Source organism: Rhineura floridana, chromosome 7 (assembly GCF_030035675.1).
Source record: "Rhineura floridana isolate rRhiFlo1 chromosome 7, rRhiFlo1.hap2, whole genome shotgun sequence".
Classification (NCBI taxonomy): Eukaryota; Metazoa; Chordata; class Lepidosauria; order Squamata; family Rhineuridae; genus Rhineura; species Rhineura floridana.
In genome coordinates, this window is record NC_084486.1 from 70,869,261 (window position 1) to 70,889,638 (window position 20,378).

The 20,378-nt window shown below is 40.1% G+C and overlaps 1 protein-coding gene across 3 annotated transcripts in view; it reads left to right on the plus strand.

Annotated features, from left to right (window-relative positions):
- HSPA12A (heat shock protein family A (Hsp70) member 12A) overlaps window positions 1-19,150 on the plus strand; it is a 96,256-nt gene extending 77,106 nt beyond the window's left edge. For all 3 annotated transcript variants that reach the window (XM_061635900.1, XM_061635898.1, XM_061635899.1), the window contains exons 7-12: window positions 529-700; window positions 3,945-4,031; window positions 5,834-5,938; window positions 6,745-7,003; window positions 8,289-8,392; window positions 11,442-19,150. In XM_061635900.1, the coding sequence (XP_061491884.1) occupies window positions 529-700; window positions 3,945-4,031; window positions 5,834-5,938; window positions 6,745-7,003; window positions 8,289-8,392; window positions 11,442-12,076 (1,362 nt within the window). In that variant the 3' untranslated portion in view covers window positions 12,077-19,150. The remainder of the gene's footprint in view (window positions 1-528; window positions 701-3,944; window positions 4,032-5,833; window positions 5,939-6,744; window positions 7,004-8,288; window positions 8,393-11,441) is intronic.
- Window positions 19,151-20,378: the final 1,228 nt, after the last annotated feature.

Sequence of the window (20,378 nt, forward strand, 5' to 3'; positions counted from 1 at the left end):
TTTACGGAAACCTGATTTGATTTACATGGTTTGGCATTTTATCTTCCTCAGATATTGGAAGGAATGTGAGAGTAGAATAACATAACTGTGTTTTAATGCTGATGAGGCAGAAAGGCCAAGACTAGTTGTCTGTTTCCTTTTGGGAATCTGTTATCGTTTTATGAAGTTTAACTAGATGCTTGGACAGGAGATAATCTACTCTTAATTTTAAACATACATTTTGTTTATCTTGGTTTATCATAATGCACCTAAGTCATTATATTCAGGAGGAAAAGTGCATGCACCTCTCCCAGTTATGAACCCTTGAAATGAGCTAGATGTTCTTTCTTGAACCATGATACTTAGCACATGATAACAAGTAAGAAAAGAAGAAAACAAGCATAGCTAGATAGCTAGATAGATAAAAGCCCTCAGGATTAACAAAGCTACTGTGCTGTGAAGGCAGTTGGAAATCAAAGCCATTTGTTCAACTGTTTAGTCCATTTTCTTCCCTTCTCCCCCACCCCTTTATGATTCCTCTATTCACAGGCAGGAATGGCATCCCCAGAGAATCCTGAGCAACTGATAATTGCCTTAGAACCAGAGGCTGCATCCATCTACTGCAGGAAACTCCGCCTTCATCAGATGATAGACTTAAGCAGCAAAGGACCTGTCAATGGTTATAACCCAAGTGAAACCATTGGCACTGGCTTTACACCAGGTAGGACTAATTTAATTGAGCTTTGATTCAGTGATCAGCTTAATTGTCTGTCCACTCTCCCTTTCTTGTCAAAATCTCTTGTAGCAAGGTGTCTTCAAAATGTACTGGCCTGATTTTCACACTAGGTTAGCTTGGATGGGTTATTGCCGGTCCTGACAATAACACCTACCCTGTTGTTTATAGTCTGGCTGGCTGAAGTGTGCATTGTCAACTGTTACACAGAATACTAGTAGTTCCTTAGGTGTTTCTAAACTGTGTTATCAAATGTGAGAATGTACCAGATGTGGAATTAGAGACTAATTTAGCTAAACTGTGATAATATTTTTCCAGACTGAAGAGTAAGAGAGAAGGGAATTCTTTAACCATGCTGATTTTCTGAACAAAAGAAAATGAGCACATGTGTAGGTCAATTAATCTGTGACATGTGATCCTTAAGAGCAATAGCAAGCTGGTGTGTTGGGGTGGAACAGCCCTCCTGATACTGGTATTGCTGCAGCTTAAGCTGGGTGGGGATGGGTGGCAGCGAGGTCAGGGCTGTGCAGCAGATACACAGGTGGGAGCCCAGGTTGGCTGTGCCAGTGCATCTGCACAGCCCCACCCTTGCTGCCACCTTGTCCAGGTAAGCTGCAGTGATACCAGTGTCAGGTGGGCAGTTCTGCTCCCCCACAGCAGCTGCTATTGCTTAAAAGGCATCCTAAGTGTGGCATAATGTCTACGTTGTTGAGTGTGAGTATAGAATTAGAATGCAATACAATCTCTTCCCGATAAACTGTTCCAGGCATAAGGGAACCAATGTTTTGAGCATACCAAAGGGCGCAGTCCACTGAGACATTCTCAAGGAAAAGTTCCATTGAAACAGTTGAGCATTGTGCAAGAGCCCAATTCTGGGGCCAGTGTACCTTGAACCAGGGGGCTGAACTAGATGACCTTCCAGTTCTGTTATTCTATGCTCCTCCCGGCATGATATTAAAAGAAGCTTCATTTGAAATGCAGTCACATCCAACCTGGCCCAGGGAGGGGCAGGACCTGAATGATGGCAGAGGCTGGGTGCATCAAGCACCAGCTGGCTTTCTCTAATCTAAAGTAAACCATGATACTGTGCTCATTCATAGCTTTGTATTAAAAACTGCTCTTGTTTAAAAAGTTATAGTAGCTAACAATATGTAGACATTGTGCCCCCTTTTACAGATGGTTAAGCAAGGCCCAGAGAGAATAAGGATGTAACCCAGAGCCCCTGAACCAGAACACAGCAACCCCGTGCAGCAGAAGGCATGAGGGTGCTGTCATTATTCACTTCGCAGTAGAGACTGCAGATGCTGTGAAAGCATTTAATAGTGCCTCTCTCAATGCTTAGTACTCTGTAGCTGTCATAACCTGCTTCATGTCCTTTCAGTTGCAACCGCTGTAGCAGCTAGGATGCTGCTATTGCTGCCATCCTTTGTTCCTTGATCCAGAAACTGCCCTGCTTACCTGGGGATAAGCATAATTGCAATCAGTTGAACTTACTGCTGAGCAGACATGCACAGGACTGTAAATACTAATTTTGCAGTTGGCCATACAAACTTTTAAGAAATAAGAACTGTACGCTTTATTACCTATCAGATTTTAAATTGGCATTATAAACACACTATATTAATATCTCCCTGATTTTTAGCTTTCCATACTGTGATGTTGTTCATTATAAAACACTGGATACAATTCACTCACATTCATTCCAGTGGGGCTTCACAGGAGAACATCTTGGTAGATTGTGTCCATTATTTTCATATCCCATTCAGTGTGCCTTTATTTGCTCCTAGTATCTCTGTTGCCTATTTTTTTTTATTGCTGGCTTGAGATCTGAATGAGAGGTATGTTTGATATGATTTTATATTTCTTTCCTTGTATTGATTTACTTACAGCAGAGTCATATGCATGTCTGCTTAGAGGTAAACTCAATTGATTTCAATGATAGTCTCAGGCAAGTGGGTAAAGGACTGTAGCCTTAACGATGCAATCCTGACCTGCAGTTACACCAGTTGGGAGTTGGCTGAGCCAGATTCAAGCTAGCATAATGGCTTATCCTGGCATATCTACTTATGCTAGCTGAGGGAGAGCCCTGCTGACATATGTTAAATCAGCATAAGGCACACCAGTATAAAGGGCAAAAAAGGGGCATGTGAAGGGTGTGGAATGGGTGTGTTGAGAGGGATAAACAAAGTTATGCTGTATCCTAACTCCATTCATTCACTGGGCACACCTACAGAGCTCGGTGTATCTCAAACCCCCAAAACTGGAAATAAACTAATGCACCCCATAGGAGTTGATCAAAGGGCAGAAAATAAAGGTTTACACTGCCCCACACAATCATGCCCCCTGCCAGCCAGAAGCAGTTACCCAGGAGATATGCCAGCATATCTGCCTGGGTAGGATTGCTCTGCCAGTGTACCAGTACGTGCAGTCTTTTACACAATATCTTCATAGTAAAACCCAGATTATCTAAGATTGCAGCTTGATTTATACTAAGTATTCCATGCGTGTAGGAATATACAGCTCCATAGTGTAGAAACTGAAGCATTCAGAGGTGAAGACTTATTTGAGTACTTAATCAAAGATTTGCCATGATACTTTTTACTGTCCAAGTGCCTTCTTTGTTAACATTAGTCTTGGGGAATAGACAGTAGCTTAGTGGGAGAGCACATGTTTTTTATTATGAAGAAGGTGCCAGCTTCAATCCCAGGTACCATGTGATGTGAACAAATCTGGAGAGCTGCTTCCTGGACTGAACGAACAAATAGTCTAATCTGATACTGGGTGGCTTCCTGTGTTCCTACATATTTGTGAAATAGGTAACCCATCTGATCACCGAAAAATAGTTTTTAAAATATCACAACTCAAGTACCACCATTTTTAATACAAATTAATCTAGCCAAGCTTGAGATTCTCTGTCAGTTGCACTCTCTGCTGGCAGAACTGTAATTAATCCAGAACCAACCATGATCTGAACATAGATTGCAGTTTGTTCAGTTAAAAGCCTTCAGCCACTAGTATTGCCTTGTTTGGAGTCCATTTGTTGTAAGAATTAAGGGAATGTCTATGAGTTGGGGTCGTGGCTTTTATCCTCAAAACATTAGGACAAGCGCATAGCAAAATGCTGATTAGCCAGCTTTCATTCAGCGTTCTTGCATTTTGCTTCCTGTAGCATACATATTCAGCTTGTTCATGCTTTCTTATAATTAGTTATCTTTTCTCTGTCATCCTTCAGCTAAAGAACACATCCGGCGTAACAGGCAGAGCCGTACTTTTTTGGTTGAAAATGTCATAGGAGAGATCTGGTCGGAGTTGGAGGAAGGTAGCTTCCTTTCCTGAATCACCTCTGCTCATGCTGATTTTATATTGCTCCCAACAGTATGTTCTCTGCAAAATTGCTTGCTGCTTTTAAGACACTCTGAGCAGTTGTAGCCAAAAAGCAAGCTCCTGCCTTAGCCTGAAAGTTGCATATTTTTTAAAAAAGATACCAATTGAGTAATTCATCTTTTTTTGGTAAATATACTTTATTGTTTTCAAGTACAAATACAAAGAAACATAAACCAGTAAACAAAATCCAGTTGTAGAGTACACCAGTGACGATAGAGGCATACTAATGAAATCATGTGATAAAATACAAGCACTACCACCACCACCTGGAGTAGCACATGTTTTACATCCCTGTGGCCCTCCTCCTGTGCAGTAGACCTTGGCAAAGAGTCACATGTGAAACCAGAGAATTAACCAAAGCAATTCCCTTCTGAGAAATGCAGATGGCTATTTTCAGTCAGCTTTGGAAATATGTATTCAAACCCAGCTCCTGCTCTACTTGCCTAAGCTGTTCTTCCTCCTTGCCACCTACTACTCTTGACACGGCCTGGCACTGAGGTGCCTAAAGGCAATCGTTATCTGTCCATTTAAGGCTAGGAGAGAGAGAGAGAGAGAGAGAGAAAGCATCAGTGCTCCACAAAAGGGAGCCAGTGTGGTGTAGATGCTAGACTGTGTTGGACTAAGGCAGGTGTGAGGAACCTTTGGCCCTGCAGATGCTGCTGAACTACAACTCCTATAATCCCTGGACATTGGCCGTGCTTGCTGGTGCTAATGGGAGTTTTTGTTAAGAACATAAGAAGATCCTGCTGGGTCAGTCCAATGGCTCACCTAATCCAGCATCCTATTCTCCCAGTGGCCAACCAGTTGTCCATGGGAAACCTGCAAGCAGGACCTGAGTGCAAAGAGCACTCTCCCCCTCCTGCAGTTTCCAGCAACTGGTATTTGGAAGCATACTGCCTCCACCTATGGAGGCAGATCATGGCTAGTAGTCACCGATAGCCTTTTCCTCCATGAGCACCATCTGGAGGCCAAAAGTTCCCCACACCTGGACTAGGGCCTGGGAAACCAGGGTTCAAATCCCCACTGAGTCATGAAGTTTACTGGGTTATCCTGGGCAAGTCCCTGTCTTTTAGCCTAACCTACCTCACAGGGTTGTTGTGAGGATAAAAGGGGGAGGGGAGAGACACATGTACACCATCTTGAGTTCCTTGAAGGAAAGACTGGATATAAGTGAAATAAATAAATGCTGGGAATTGCAACATGTTGCTGTTCCAACCAATCCTAGCTAGCTTTAAATGTCTAGGGGACAAATTGGTTATAGGTCCAAGGCTGTGATGATGAGAAAGGCAGTGGCAGCAGGATTAGGGCTTCTCATCCAGGAACAAGAGACTGCAGGGCTCTTTTTCAGGTATGAATACAAGCACAGCATCTTCAAAAAAATGAATTGTCACTCGTCTTAATTCAACTCACATAATATCAGCCTTATAAAGTCACACTCTTGCATCTGTGCATTTTAAAAACATTGTAATGCAGGCAAGGTGGCCCATTCTGTTTATTGTTTAGTTGCATTCTTCAGATGTCTGTGCTTAATAAATCTGTCCAATGTGCTGCATTTCACATTTTAACTTCTGTTATCAATCTCTGCTCGGCTTCTTTAGACAGTAAACTAGCACACAGAATAAAAGATGTTCACGGCTGTTGGCTAGACATATTAATAGTGTCATCTGTGCAAAAACTTAAAGCATATCATTTGACCCTAACACAAGCTGTGCCTTACTATTGCTCTTGCATTAACAGGCGACCGTTACATAGTTGTCGATAGTGGAGGAGGGACAGTTGATGTGACTGTCCACCAGATCAGATTACCTGAAGGACACCTAAAGGAACTTTACAAGGCAACTGGTAAAGTTTCAAATGCTTAAATTTCACTTTTATTAAATGAAGTGATGACATTGTTCACAGAAGTGTACGAAGGGCACTCGGATTCTGGACTAAGAAAGGGTGGGAAATTACAATATTAAATACATTTGTGATTGTTTTTATTTAACCTACTTCCCCAATAGTTTTGCAGGAAAGGCAAGAGGCCCTGGCAATCAAAGAGAGAAGGGAGACCCTGAAGTTTCATGAGGGGTTGGGACCAGAAGACGAGAGACAGGAGCTTCAGGAAAGGGAGAAGGGATTATACATAGTGCATTGAAGCCCTGCATCTGAACCAGACTGCACTTTACATTAGTTACATAGTGTGCCTTTAAGCTCAAACTGCATAGGAAGCTATTGCACTTTGGAAGCATGATAGTACAATATGGGTTCTAAACAGTACTCCCAGCAAACACATTTATCTGAATTTTACTAATGACATGCTTTTTTTTAACTAATGACAGGCACCTGGTTGGCCACTGTGAGAACAGGATGCTGGACTAGATGGGCCACTGGCCTGATCCAGCAGGCTCTTCTTATGTTCTTATGTTCTAAACACTCTTACTCAATAATAGTCTCCCTGAATTCAGCAGAACTTATTCCTAGTAAGTGTGTTTAGGATTGCAGCTCTAAGTTTGTCTCATTTTTACTTTCTGAACCCAGCATGTTTTCCTGTGGCTTAATTTTAGAATGCATATTGCAATGCCCATGAAAATTTTAAAAATATATTTTGGCTGCATAATTCCTTAATCAATATGTTCCATTACCTATTCAATTTGTCTCTGGTGCAGGTGGGCCACATGGTTCCTTAGGGGTAGACTATGAATTTGAAAAACTCCTGTGTAAAATATTTGGAGAAGATTTTATTGAACAATTTAAGATCAAGCGACCTGCTGCCTGGGTTGATCTGATGATCGCGTTTGAATCACGCAAGAGGGCAGCAGCCCCAGACCGGACTAATCCACTCAACATCACTCTGCCTTTCTCATTCATTGATTACTACAAGAAATTCCGAGGACACAGTGTGGAACATGCCTTAAGGAAAAGCAAGTAAGTGGGAAGTTAAAAGGATCCAGAGAGGTTCTCGTGTGTATTGCCACACAAAAAGGAATGATCAGCCCAAGTAAGTCTGAAGAAAATTAATTCCCAACAATTAATCAGCTGATCAATATCTAAAGTTCACTTTTTACCTTTCAGTGTTAGGTTTGTGGAATTGCCGAATGCAGCTGCTAATCTACCTATCAAATGTATAAACCATTACATGGCCTGAGACCATCAAAGCTATATACAAGATAAAAATAAAATATCAGTTCTGAAAACAATTAAAACCATTTCTACAGGCATACAGTTAATATATCATAAATGACAGGGTCACAGGGAAAACCTTCTTGAACAAAAAGGTCTTCAGTAGGCTTTAGGCTGGATGCCTTGACAGAAAGAAAAACAAATGGCCTTCAGCATGGGGGTGGTTCCTGCCTCCCCCCCCCCATTGGATGAAAATGTCCGATGTATCATGGCCTCAGCTGACACAAATAAAACATCTCAGGGGTTACGCAGTAAGGATTGGAACCTCATGTCTCCTTTCGTTACCAGCCTTTTGAAACAACATCTAGCATGAGTAAGTCATAGAAATAATACTATGTTGGCTAAGTCAGCAGCGTTTCATGGCTGGTTAAGTCAGCTCCTCACATTAACTAGAAGAAACACACACACACCAAGAATTGTAATCCAGTGGTGTCACCAGATTTTCACTGATCACTACCTCCTGCAGTTCTCCAGGCCATGTCCCATAGTGTTTCCAGATGGTTCTCCACTCCTTCGAGTAGCTTGAAGCATGTGTACTTGTAGGGAAGGAGTTATAGCGGGCGGGTGGTCAGTGAAGATTGGGTGCTCTGCCTTGTGCAAGTGGAAGTGCTTCCTGCTAGCACAAAGCCACCATTGGATACAACTCTTGTTCACCCTCTCTGTGTGTGTGTTGCTCTGCTTGATGTAAAGTGCTGTTGGTTTTTTTAGTATTGTTATGTTTGCTGCCCTGGGTGCCTTTGGAGGAAGGTGCAGGGTATTGATTTAGCCATGTACAACCCTTATTTTTATTTTCAAACATTACAATAAAATAAAGTTCTATTTAGCAAAACAAATACTACATTTTATATTATGTCCACTTATATGTGTACTTTTAAATGTGTTTTATTTTTATGTGGAATTTATATTTTATTTTGTTTTCTTTTGAAATGTCCTACGGACAGGCAATTCAGAGAAATTCTGCTCTGTTCTGTCCTTAATACCAGACAGCAGTCTTTTAAAAGCAATTTTTCTTATCATGTCTTCTTTACAGTGTAGATTTTGTGAAATGGTCATCGCAGGGAATGCTAAGGATGAGTCCAGATGCAATGAATGCCCTCTTCAAGCCTACCATTGATGAAATCATACAACATCTTAGTAAGTATCAAGGGTATATAGAATTTCTAAAGGCTTTTAAAAAAAGAAATTTAACAAAGATTGAACATTCAAGATTCAGAGACTTCTACTTCAAAATTCTGCTTACACTGTTCCACTGTTGCAGTCTTTATCCATTCTGGCTGATTCTCTTGAGACCCTGCGATTTTTCTACACAGCAGAAATGATAATTTTACTGTCTCTATATTATCTCTTACCTTGGGATGAAAGAGTCACCATCCCTGATTCTTCTGGGTTGTTGACAATCTTTTAACTTGAGTCTCTAATTCCACCCCCAGCCAGATCCCAGCACCCTCCCCCCCAGCAAAGTAAACAAACAGGTCACAACATGATGTGGGTAACAATTTTCAATCCCATTGATTTCAAAGTTAAATAAATGCATAGTGTAGAAAACCCTTCTTAAAGCAACAACCTTAAAATGGTTTTCCATTCCTTCTGTCCCAATCTGGCCTCTTTGCTTTACGTTAGGACACAGCAAGACTCCAGATTTGATTTGGTTTAGTAATTATTATGCCTGAACAGGGAGTGGCAAAACATGTAGAGAGCATGGAGCTGTACACGCCAGTCTCAGTCACAACATTCCTTTCTGCTCTACCTCAACATGGGAAGGTCTGAAGGGGGATTCTAAAGGCATTCAGCTGAACATGCTTAGAATCTTCTCCACAATCTGGAACACTGTGCTATCAGGACTCTCATTCAAGGGGAGGCTTCTTACCATGTTCAGTCACTCTCACTTAGAAGGCCTCTCCAGACCTTCAGTTGGAACCTTCACACCTGAGGATGTTTACAGTGTGGCTAGAATGCGTGGCCCTATAGTTCCTATTAGTGTTGCCATTACCTGTTCAGGTGTAATGTTTGAACAGGGCTTCTGTCTCCATGGAATCTGGAAAACTGTGGTGGGGCTAGATGTTGGCTAGATTGTGCTTTAATTTTATGTCTTCAGTGCCAAATATTTAGTGTACCCCGGCCTGAAGACGGCAGTGCTGCAATCCTAAACATATCTACCAGAAGGGATGAGAAATGCTTCCAAGGAAATACGATTATGATTAAACTGGAAATCTCCCAATCCCATTTTTTCTCATTCCGAAATGATGCAAATGACAGCCTTATATACAATAAACTATTATTATTGAACAATGAAAGTCATTTCATACACTCAGTTGTACATTACTGCAGCCAAACCAAGTTTATATAGCCAAAGTACTGAGTTTATTAGTATAGTACACGTGAATAATCTGATTTCAATTTACTGAGTTCACTGTTAATCTCATACTCACTATTCAAAGCTGTTTTATACTGCTTCTTCTTCTTCTTATATTGTTGTTGTTGTTGTTGTTATTATTATTATTATTATATATGGTCTGACAGTATAAGACAGCTTTCAATAGTGAGTATGAGGTTAACAGTGAACGTCTCAGTAAATAAATTTATATCCTGCCCTTCCTCCCAGAAGGAGCCCTGGGCGGCAAACAAAACCACTAAAAGCATTTTAAAACATCTTAAAAACAAAATACTGTAAAACATATTAAAACAAAACATCTTTTAAAACATCTTAAAAAGCAATTCCAGCACAGACACAGACGGGGATAAGGCCTCTACTTAAAAGGCTTGTTGTAAGAGGAAGGTTATTAGTCCATCCAACACAGCATTGTATGCGCAGACTGGCAGCAGCTCTCCAGAAATTCAGACAGCAGCCTTTTCCTGCTCCTTTTTAGAGAAGCCACATGTTTAAGTGGAGACCTTTTGCATACAGAGCTACAGCTTTTCACATATTATTTTTTTTTGGGGGGGGGATTTTCTCTAATCTGAGTTACCTACTTCCATAGTCAAAATTAGTTATTTAGTTATTAGTTTTATATCCCGTCCTTCCTCCCACTAGGAGCCCAGGGCTGCAAAATAATTAGCCATTTATCTCAGCCACAGCAACTTGCATGATCTTCAGTTATACATTTTAAATGAGAAATTTGCTGTGGCTGAGACATATGAACTGCCAGGTTGCATGTTGCATTTTCTCACAACTAGGTGACTCCCATTAGTGGAAAAGAAGCTCCTATATAATGTCTGAATTGCCAGTGATACAATCAAGGTTTTAAGGCAATAATGATATGATACCTTGATAGTACATAACAGCTCTCATGTGGCTGATGAGGTATGCAGAACCCTTGTGCATATCTGTGTGCCCTCTATTAGCATCACCCTTGCACAGGACCCACTAAACTTCTCAAGTTCATGTTTTGCTCTGAGAGTTCAGTGAGTTAATAATCCACCAACAGTTTTTTGGAGGATGGAGGGGCTGGCCTACTTGATTTTTACATCTCTTCCAGCTAGGGCTATCAACCTGAGTAAATATTTTTTTATTACCTGGTCACATCATTTTGTATCCAATGTTCTACTTAAGGGTAGATCAGTTGAAATTAATGAACATGGCTAACTTAGGTCCATTAATTTCAGTAGGTCTACTCAGTAGAAAGTTGGATGCCAACTATGCTTTTTAACTGATCATTTGGTTGATTAATCAGTTTTGCTTGTTGAGGTTACTGGAAGAAGTATATTATGATTGTTAACTTCCAGCTTAACAATAATAAGCTGTCATTTACTTTTAGAAGGAAAGGCTATCTTTAATTTCCTTATTATGTTAACATATCGGAAGCAAGCCAGCCATAAAAAAATGCCTAACTACCTAAGTTTTAAGTGATTGATTTGTCAATTTAAACTGATTAAAACTTGCAGCTGTACTGCTGATCTTTCAATTACTTCATTCAGTGAAATAGAGAGGTATAAAAGAAATATTTGAGATACCAAGTAATATTCAAAGCCAACAGAGTTATGATAATGCCATTATTCTAGATTTTGAAGGGCGTTTGGGGCCGTTTTGATTTCTTTGCACTGTCATCTTACACAACATACTGGATTCCTCTCATGAGATTACATTTAATTTTGTTTTTGTCATTTGTAGATTGTTTTAATTGATCCTAGTAAAGGTATTATTTTTCTGATTTTTCTCACCCTGTGGATTTCCTTCTTTGCTAAGGTGATCTGTTTGAAAAGCCAGAAGTAACTAATGTGAAGTTCCTCTTCCTCGTGGGTGGATTTGCTGAAGCTCCACTACTCCAACAAGCTGTCCAAAATGCTTTTGGCTCAAAATGCCGAATCATAATTCCTCAGGATGTGGGGCTCACTATCCTCAAGGGAGCGGTCTTATTTGGTCTGGATCCAGCTGTCATTAAAGTACGCCGCTCTCCCCTAACCTATGGGGTAGGGGTCCTGAATCGTTATGTGGAAGGAAAGCATCCTACAGAAAAGCTACTAGTTAAAGATGGCACACGCTGGTGCACGGATGTCTTTGACAAATTCATCTCTGCTGACCAGTCAGTGGCTCTTGGGGAGACTGTTTCACGCAGTTATACACCTGCCAAGCCTTCGCAGCTGGTCATCGTGATCAATATCTACAGCTCGGAACATGATAATGTCAGTTTCATCACAGAGCCAGGAGTAAAAAAGTGTGGCACACTCCGCCTGGATCTCACAGGAACTGATATATGTGTGCCGAGCAGGAGGGAGATCAAAACGCTAATGCAATTTGGGGACACTGAGATTAAAGCCATGGCAATTGATGTTGCCACTTCTAAAAGTGTCAAAGCTGGTATTGATTTCCTAAACTACTAATACTCTTTTCTTCCCTATCACCTATTATTTTAATGCTCTGTTATCTCATTTCTCATGTGGCTAAAATTCAAATCTGTTTTGGTGACAGTTAAAGAGAACCATTGGAAGGCAAACGTCAGGCACCTTTTGTTCTTGAAATGATCTGTTCAAGAGTCTGAATTACATGGTTATCAAATGCTAAACATGAAACTGAACAATCCAAAATGGCTAAGGACATGATGAGAATTAGTCATTGAAATATCACTGCCCTCTTGATTTGGAAATTGAAGTATTCCATATGTGCTGTATTTGGGGCCCAAAATAACAAATCTCGCATTCTTGCATTTAAGACTCTAATATAGCAAACAGCAGGCTATCTCAATTATCAATGGACTGCTTAGGATAGTCATCACTGCAGCACTAAATGAAGTTGCCCTCCAAAGTGCTGATATGCTACAGCTGCTGTTGTTAATTATAAGTGGAGATTTAAAGGTGTTTAGCAGTTTTAAAACCAGACCTCTCTTATTTATATGCTTTAATATTAATGCTAGAGTTCAAATATCTAGCCTTTCATTTTAGAATACAAATGAATAGCACTTACTACCCAGGCAAAGTACATTTGCTTGTTGATGATTGGGTTTGGTGGCTTTTGCTTTTGTTTTAACAAAATTCCAAGCCATGAAACAGATTTGGTAAAGTTTCAGCCCAGTTAAAGAGATTTTAATTAATCTATCAATTGAATTTGCAATGCATTCACAAACTATTGCAAGAAGTATACTTTTCTAACTAGGAGATAATACACACATGTATCATGGCAGGCATCCCCCTCCTGAGCAAGAGAATAGGAGGGGCGATGTTTGCCATCTGCAGTTTTTATAAGTAGCTATATTAAAAACAATGTGTTGGATCCAGACTTGGTGATCCTTAGAGTACACCCATTGAAACCAGTGGAACAGGTTAATCATGCTAACTTAAGTCCCATTGATTTCACTGCATCTTCTCCAAGCATTAATCTAGCTGATTAATCCAGGGAAGGCTCCTGTGGCCTTCCAACTCCCATAGTCCCTGGTTAGATGGCCCAGTCAGAGATGATGGGAATTATAGCCCAATATCGGGAGGGCTATTCCTGGGTTAATTAACATTTTTCCTCTTTTTTTTGTTCCTTGGATAAAGAAGTTTTGCAAAAGTCTCTCTTCTCAACCGTTTTCTGCAATTTCAGTTTGTTCCCACCTCACATTTTACTTTTGGACATCATGTGGCCGATAGGGATTTTTAATCATTTTTAACTTCCAGGTAGCTATTGGGCAGACCTCATGCAAAAGAAACAAGGGGGTATGGTAGCAGTCACTATCCAGAAAGCCCCTCTTTTCTCAGGTTAGAGAAAGCTAAGAGCCATTTTCATTACCTCTCTCATAAGTATCAGGAAATATTACTGTGTTGGTCTTAGAAAGTGAGATCCAGTAAAAGTGTTAACTTTATATTGGACAATCTTATTTCACCTGTTTGTGAAAGGACTATATAAGGCTTTATACTTATTCAGAACTATTCTGAATAACTATAATAGTTATATAAAATATATACTTACAGGACAGAGTTATATAACTATATGTCAGGCATGCTTTAAGTTGGATTCCTGCATTAAGCAGGGGGTTAGACTCAATGGCCTTATAGGCCCCTTCCAACTCTACTATTCTATTGTATGATCTGGAGGAAAAAACCCACTGGGTATTACATCCACAACTATATAGAGTGTAGTTACTTGTCATTAATTTGCATTCACAATATTTGCTTTCCTTTTATCTTCCCTCGTAATTGTATACCCATAGGCTACATGTTTCTCTTCTGAAGAGTGCCATTTCCAGCTTTCCTCCTTACAGCTTCTTCATTTCTGTGATAAACTATATCAAGAAGAAGCTTAAAACTCGTGCCTGCAAAATTGCCAGGAGATCTTTGTCAGCATGAAATAAAAGGGGAGGGAAAATAAAGTGGTGTTACATCTGGCCAGAAGAGGGAGCACAAACACCATTTCTCTGAATATTGTTTGGTGGCTTCCAAGAGACAAGATACGAGACTCCTCCATCCCCTAAAGACACACCAGTTAAGAAAAGAACATGACATAGATATTGAACACTGCCAGCTTCAAAATTCTCAAAAGCTTTAGGTGACAATGTGGATCCCTTCCCAGTATGAATTAGAGAAGCTGAACCTAAGCACCCAATACACACAGAAGTTGCTTTAAATTGTATGATACAGCTGCCACCTCCATGTGGCAACTGTCTGGAATGGCCCAATGTCTGCAGTTCAGTATTACTACACACCATGAGAAATCTACTAAATGTAATTAGGGATGGCATAGTGAAAATACACTTTTTCATGTGGTGGGTCATTCCAGACTAGCAACTCACAGTAGGGAGGCAGTCTGCATGCCATGCAGTCTAAAGCCCACAATACAGGGCTTTTGATATGTAGTATTTGCAGAAATACTAGATTTCAAGCCAGACGCCCTCAACGCCAATGGAAAAAGCAGTCATTTCCCCCCCACCAACACTTAGGAAATAGATTGTGATCCACTGAAATCCATTATGCTTTTAAGACACCACGTTAATTGTGTAGTTAAATCTTCTTTCTATTAGCTGTGCATGACTGACAAGCCATAGAATCCTTTTACTTTTAAAAACTAAAGATTCTTTGTCAGGCATTTCAGTCATATTTTAGGGTCCAGGTATGCATTGTGCAAATGTTTTAAAATTTCAGTGAAGAATTTAAAATGGGACCCCTTTGCATTATATCTATTATATAATTCCTGGACAGAATGTGGAAAAGCTTTGCTGAATTAGCTATCAAAGGGATGGACTGGATAATTCTAGTCACAGTATCTAGCTTTCTGTTCCTTAAATAATTATTCTACTGGAATAATTAGAAAGTGTGCATGCTGGCATTCCTTTTTTTTCATTCTATCCGCTGTGTTTTACAGAAAAATGCTTAATTTATTTTTCTCTGTGTAAGTGTGTGGCCTCTCATGGTTTACAAATAAGTGATGAGCTATGAACAAAATTATGTGATGTATATACAATATTTAAATATTGTACAGATGCTTTCTTTCTAAAGTGCTATTTTCTTGTACAGAATGCTCTTTATCCCTGTTGATTTGCATTCAGTGGTTAATTTTAAATAACATAGTTTCTCAGTCTGCTGCAGTAATTATAGGCTTTTAAAGATGGCAAGATATGAAATGCATAATGCTGAGCTTATAATAAGGGGAAAGGAGTGTCAGACAATACCACACTCTTCTTGCTATGCAAATAATAGCATTCAGACACACTCTTGGGCTGTTAATTCTTTTTGCTTTAACAACCCCAGTTCAAGTAATGCATAGGAATGATAACGGATAAAGTCCTTCTGTGTGTAAAGCCTTCTCTCCTAAATCTGGGACATTTCTCCTGTTTCAAAGCCAATATTTTATTTCAATGACATCTCTTTATTGCTAGATTTATGCCTACACAATTTTTGACCCTTCAGGCTAAGCACAGGCCACCAGCCACATATGGAGGCCCAGCATTCAGTAAACCATCTGAATTGGCTGCTTGCCTGGTACTTTAAAAAAGAGGCATTCCCAAGTACCAGACAGGCCACAATACATGGCTGGTGCGCCAAATTGGGTTTGATGAGTTACCAGTTGCGCAGGCACCTACTAGACTAGAACAAACTGCAAACGTCATGGCAAGCTATAATGACACAGATTGCTTAGTATGGACTCAAATGATGTATGGTTGAGTCCTGGGGGTAGGCAACAGAGCAACTTCTTTTGGTCTGCTTCCTCTTCTAACCGGCTATTTTGAAATCTACTTCCCAAGTCTTGGAAATATTATTGCTGCCTGGGAGTCATATGACCATCTTATAACACAGAGCTTCCTTGGTGTGTGACATGACTCTTACCAGCATCCCATTTGTCTTGGAATCACATTGTTCCACTGGTTGCATTCTTGTACCTTCAGTCGAAGGAGCAGGGCCAGAATCAGGGCTTGGTATAACTGGGTACCTGCCAAGGCCTATGCATCAGCAAGAAGCCCACAATCAATCCCTGGACCCTCTGGCCCTGCTGCTTTTCTCCCTTTTTTACTGCTGGTTCCTGGTCACCTGCCCCCTCTGAGTGATCAATAACCAAAGGAGCAGAAATCACCTTCCACCTCGTTGTCTCCCATTGGATAGTGGTGCAAACTTGGTCCAGAGAAAGGCAAATGAACGGGCAACTTCAACAATAGTGGGGAGGAGGTGGTGAATCTACTCAGAGAGAGGACCTGCTCAGAAGATCTTGTCCAAAGCCTGGAACTGGTGCTGAAAGAGAGGCTGTTCTAAGTGTTAGAAAATGCAGAGGCAAATTAGTGACTGAGGGACATTGCTGTCATAAGGAAATGAGTAAAGGTGCCCTTCAGATAACTGTGTGTTGGGAAGAGATTTCATTCTATAGGAACTCCTAAGCAATCATTACAAAAGGCTCTGAAGTCCTGACTTTTGGAAGCTTGGAGCGGGGAGGTTCTCTCAGGAGGACATGGAGAAGTATATCTCTAGTAGTGAGAATTTCTTGAGACACTTTCCAGCCTTTATTCCTGTAACTATCAGTCATTTCTGATCCTTTACAGCAGCTGAGCACCATCTTTATACGCTTGTTCACTTTCTTCTGTCTAATAAAGGACCTTGTTTGGTTCTGTTTTTCCTATCCAAAAGCTTAATGACCAGTCCTCAATTTAGGTCATATATTCAAGGCAAGAAATGGACTAACCAGCTCTTAATATGTTACTCCCCTTTGTTTCACACAGAAAAACATAAAAGTGTGTAATTTTTATTCTTCTAGCACAGCAGTTCCAAAACATTTTCCCCTATGGACCACTTGAAATCGCCGAGGGTCTTGCCAGACCACTTAATATTTTTTCTGTTTTAGTAATTGTAATGTGCTGTGTTAGATGCTGTGATTTTTAATTGCATTTTTATTATTTCTTATATTGTATTTTGGTGTATTACAACTCACATTCCTTAGAACTCAGACTGTAATACCATAAAAGTACAATCTAAGACATGAAATAAATAAAAATACAATAAAAATCATATGAATATTTAATATGGACATGCAGCACCACCTGAATGAAGCTCACGAACCACAGTTTGGGAACCTGTATTCTAGGATATGTTTCTGAACATATCCTCACTAGCTTGTTTTTAGCCATTACCTCTATATTGTTTTTAAAGATGGGGTTTTTCTCTCATATATTGATTAGAAGCATGATTCCACTTTCTGTGTGGAAGAACACTGTAAAGTACGCTATAACACTCCTTGCCCTTTATTTTCTCTGAACAAAAGTATGTGTAAACATTTTGTGTATTAACTAATCTTCATTAATTGCTCATTTGTGTATTGAAATAGCTATCATTCCAGGTCAAAAGCACGGTAACTTCGCAGTTCTGAGATTTTAGTCTGAATTTTCCAGAAAATTATCATGCAAAACTTTTAAGATTTTCATCCCATCTCCTAAATATCTGCATAAAGATTATTCCATTTGGACAGTAAGACAGTTACATTAATCTAGGTGAGAGGTAAATTTTACTTGGCAGAACACTAATTTACAAGAAATAACTTTTTTTGGATAGAGGTATGTGGGTATCTGATCTGATTAAATCAGGGGAATTAATCTGCTTGGTATGCTTGCAGCCAATGAAGGGAGATGACTCGTGGATGGCTGCAGCTCTTTAGAAATATGTAGTGCAGCTAACAAACCACCTAAGCTTGTATACTTGCTAGCTGAATCCCACTGGAGTATGTGAAATTAGGGCAATTGCATATATGTTGGCTGGAGTACTTTTTGGGCTACTGAACAGTGATTCACTGCCTGTTATCTACAGTAAATATTTAAATATAATCAAACTTCAGTAACTGGTTTAAAAAGCGCTGCTACCATTATTGTGAGATTTGCATTTTTTAAAGTACTTTTCCCCATCCCATCTTCCTCAGCCCAAAACAAGGGAGTATAATTTTGCTAGGCATGCTCTCTACTGCTCAGAATCTATCCCTACTCTCCCATATAATTGCCAATCTAGGTTTGGTTGTCTAATGGAAACATATAGAAATAGATATAGAACGTGATGCTGTAACTACAACCTTTAGTGTGAACCCTATGCTACATTTAAAGTAAGTGACACATGAAAGTTCACTGAAAAGTAAAATTTACCCCATCTGTGAAGTTAGTAGAAGCAATCCAGATGAGAGTAGGAAACACACGTTTCCATAGAGATGATATTAAATGTTTTCTGCTACAGGGTTTTTGCAGGCCTTGATCAATAGAAATTTAAGGGAAAAGTTGTGCTCTCTGTGGTATTAGAGAGATGCAAACTTACACCCTTGTAGCAAAACTCCAATTGCTTTTAATGGAAGTTTCTTGTCTGAGCAAAACCATGGAAAATCAAAGTGGCTTAACTTAAGTGTAGAAATTAAAGATCATGGCAGAGTTTGTAAAATGCAATGGGCTGGAGGATCCTGATTAAGTTGAATGTAGTTCCGATTGAAATCAATGGTACAACTCAAGTCATGGCTAACATTCCACATTGATTTCAATGGGACCTAAGTTCAACTAAGGTAGAGTGCAATCCTATACATATCTACACAGAGGTAAGCCCTACAGTTCTCATTAAGGTAGGCAGATACAGGACTGCAGTGTTAAATTGGAACCATCCCAGTACTGTTAAAGATGCCACAACAAATGTTCTAAGCACTGTGCAGTACTTCCAAATAAGCATTTGAATATATTATTAAATGATGTAATTTTTAACTTGCAGTGATGTAATTGCAATGGCAAACTGCATTATTTACACTCCTAATAATCCACAGCACATTGTGTACAGGTGATTGGGCATAATACTACAATATTCATCTTTGCTTGGATGACTCTTCAAATATATTGTAAAAAAATAAAATATTGGTCATTGAGATCTAAATCACTGCGCAAGACTGCAAACCTCGGTAAGTTGTGGAGGAGATCGCAGCTTGTCACTGTTGCATCTTCTGAATACTGTGATCTTCTAAAAGTGTCAAATAAAATACAGTAAACTGAGGAAAGGTGCGTTTTGCTGATTATTTTTGTTTCATGCGTAAAAATTTCTTCTAGTACTATGCACCATCCATAAGTAACTTCTACCTGCTTTTGCTGAATTTTCTAGTGAATTATTCCCTTGGTTTTCAAATATTTTTCAAAGCACCTCAACTGTCTCTGCTTTGACGTTAATCATTTAAAGAGTTTGGAATCGGCTGTTTTAACAGCATGTAAATGTTAGAAATTGCGCAGCAGACATTTAAAATCAGTATTGTGGATCTTTTTTCAAACCTTAAAATGGCTTTCTTTATCATCATCATATCTACGGAAAAGCAACACACACACATCCTAGTTGCTACACGATAGAGGACAGCTCCCTCACTTCCTAGCCTCTTTGGGCACCCCTTCCACTCGTGCCAGCTGTATTTCCTGCATCTGACCGTGGATCGCAGCTACGCTCCGGAAGTCTCTGTCCGTGCGCTGTCCCGTGTTGTAAAGGTCGCCTGGCTGAGGTCACAATGCCATAGGAAAGACGGGGCAGTACAGGCTGACCTCTCTTGTAAAGGGTGGGACGTGACCAGCCAGCTGGGGGGAGGGATGTTGTATTGCTCGCTGAGATTGTCGTGGTAAAGAGGCCAGGTCCGGCTCCTTGACTGAATTGTTCTCTTGGGATCTTCCCCGCAAAGGTCAGCCTTTGCGCAGCTACATTTTCTTGCCTCTGCTTTCAATAGCCCTCTTTTCACTCTCCATCTTTAACCCTCGCGTGCTTGCCTTTAGGAAGAAGCGCTTCTTATAGCTGATCTCAAGCCTGTTAATACTTGCTCTATGTCCTCTGATGAGTATAGCAAGATTGTGGTATGCTGAAACGTCGTGGCAGCAGAAACCAAAGAGACTAAGGCTGCAGTTCAGTACATGTCTACTCAGAAGTAAGCTCCATTGGGTTCAATGGGACTTACTCCCAGGTAAATATGTATTGGATTGCAGCTTAAGACAACACAAAGCCACTGGATCCTACTGGGTGGTTATGGCAGCCAGAAGCTTAGATAACTTTTAAAACGACTGGCAATTTCCTGGAGAATAGGCCTGTCAACAGCTGAATGGAAGGGCCTATCAAATCTCTGAATGGAACCTCCATGTTCAGAGGCAGAGTATAGCTGGGGGAAAACTAGAAGTCAGGGTTGTTGGTTTGTGAGCTTTCCAGAGGCCGACTGCTGTTGGAAACAGAGTGTTTGATTGATTGATTG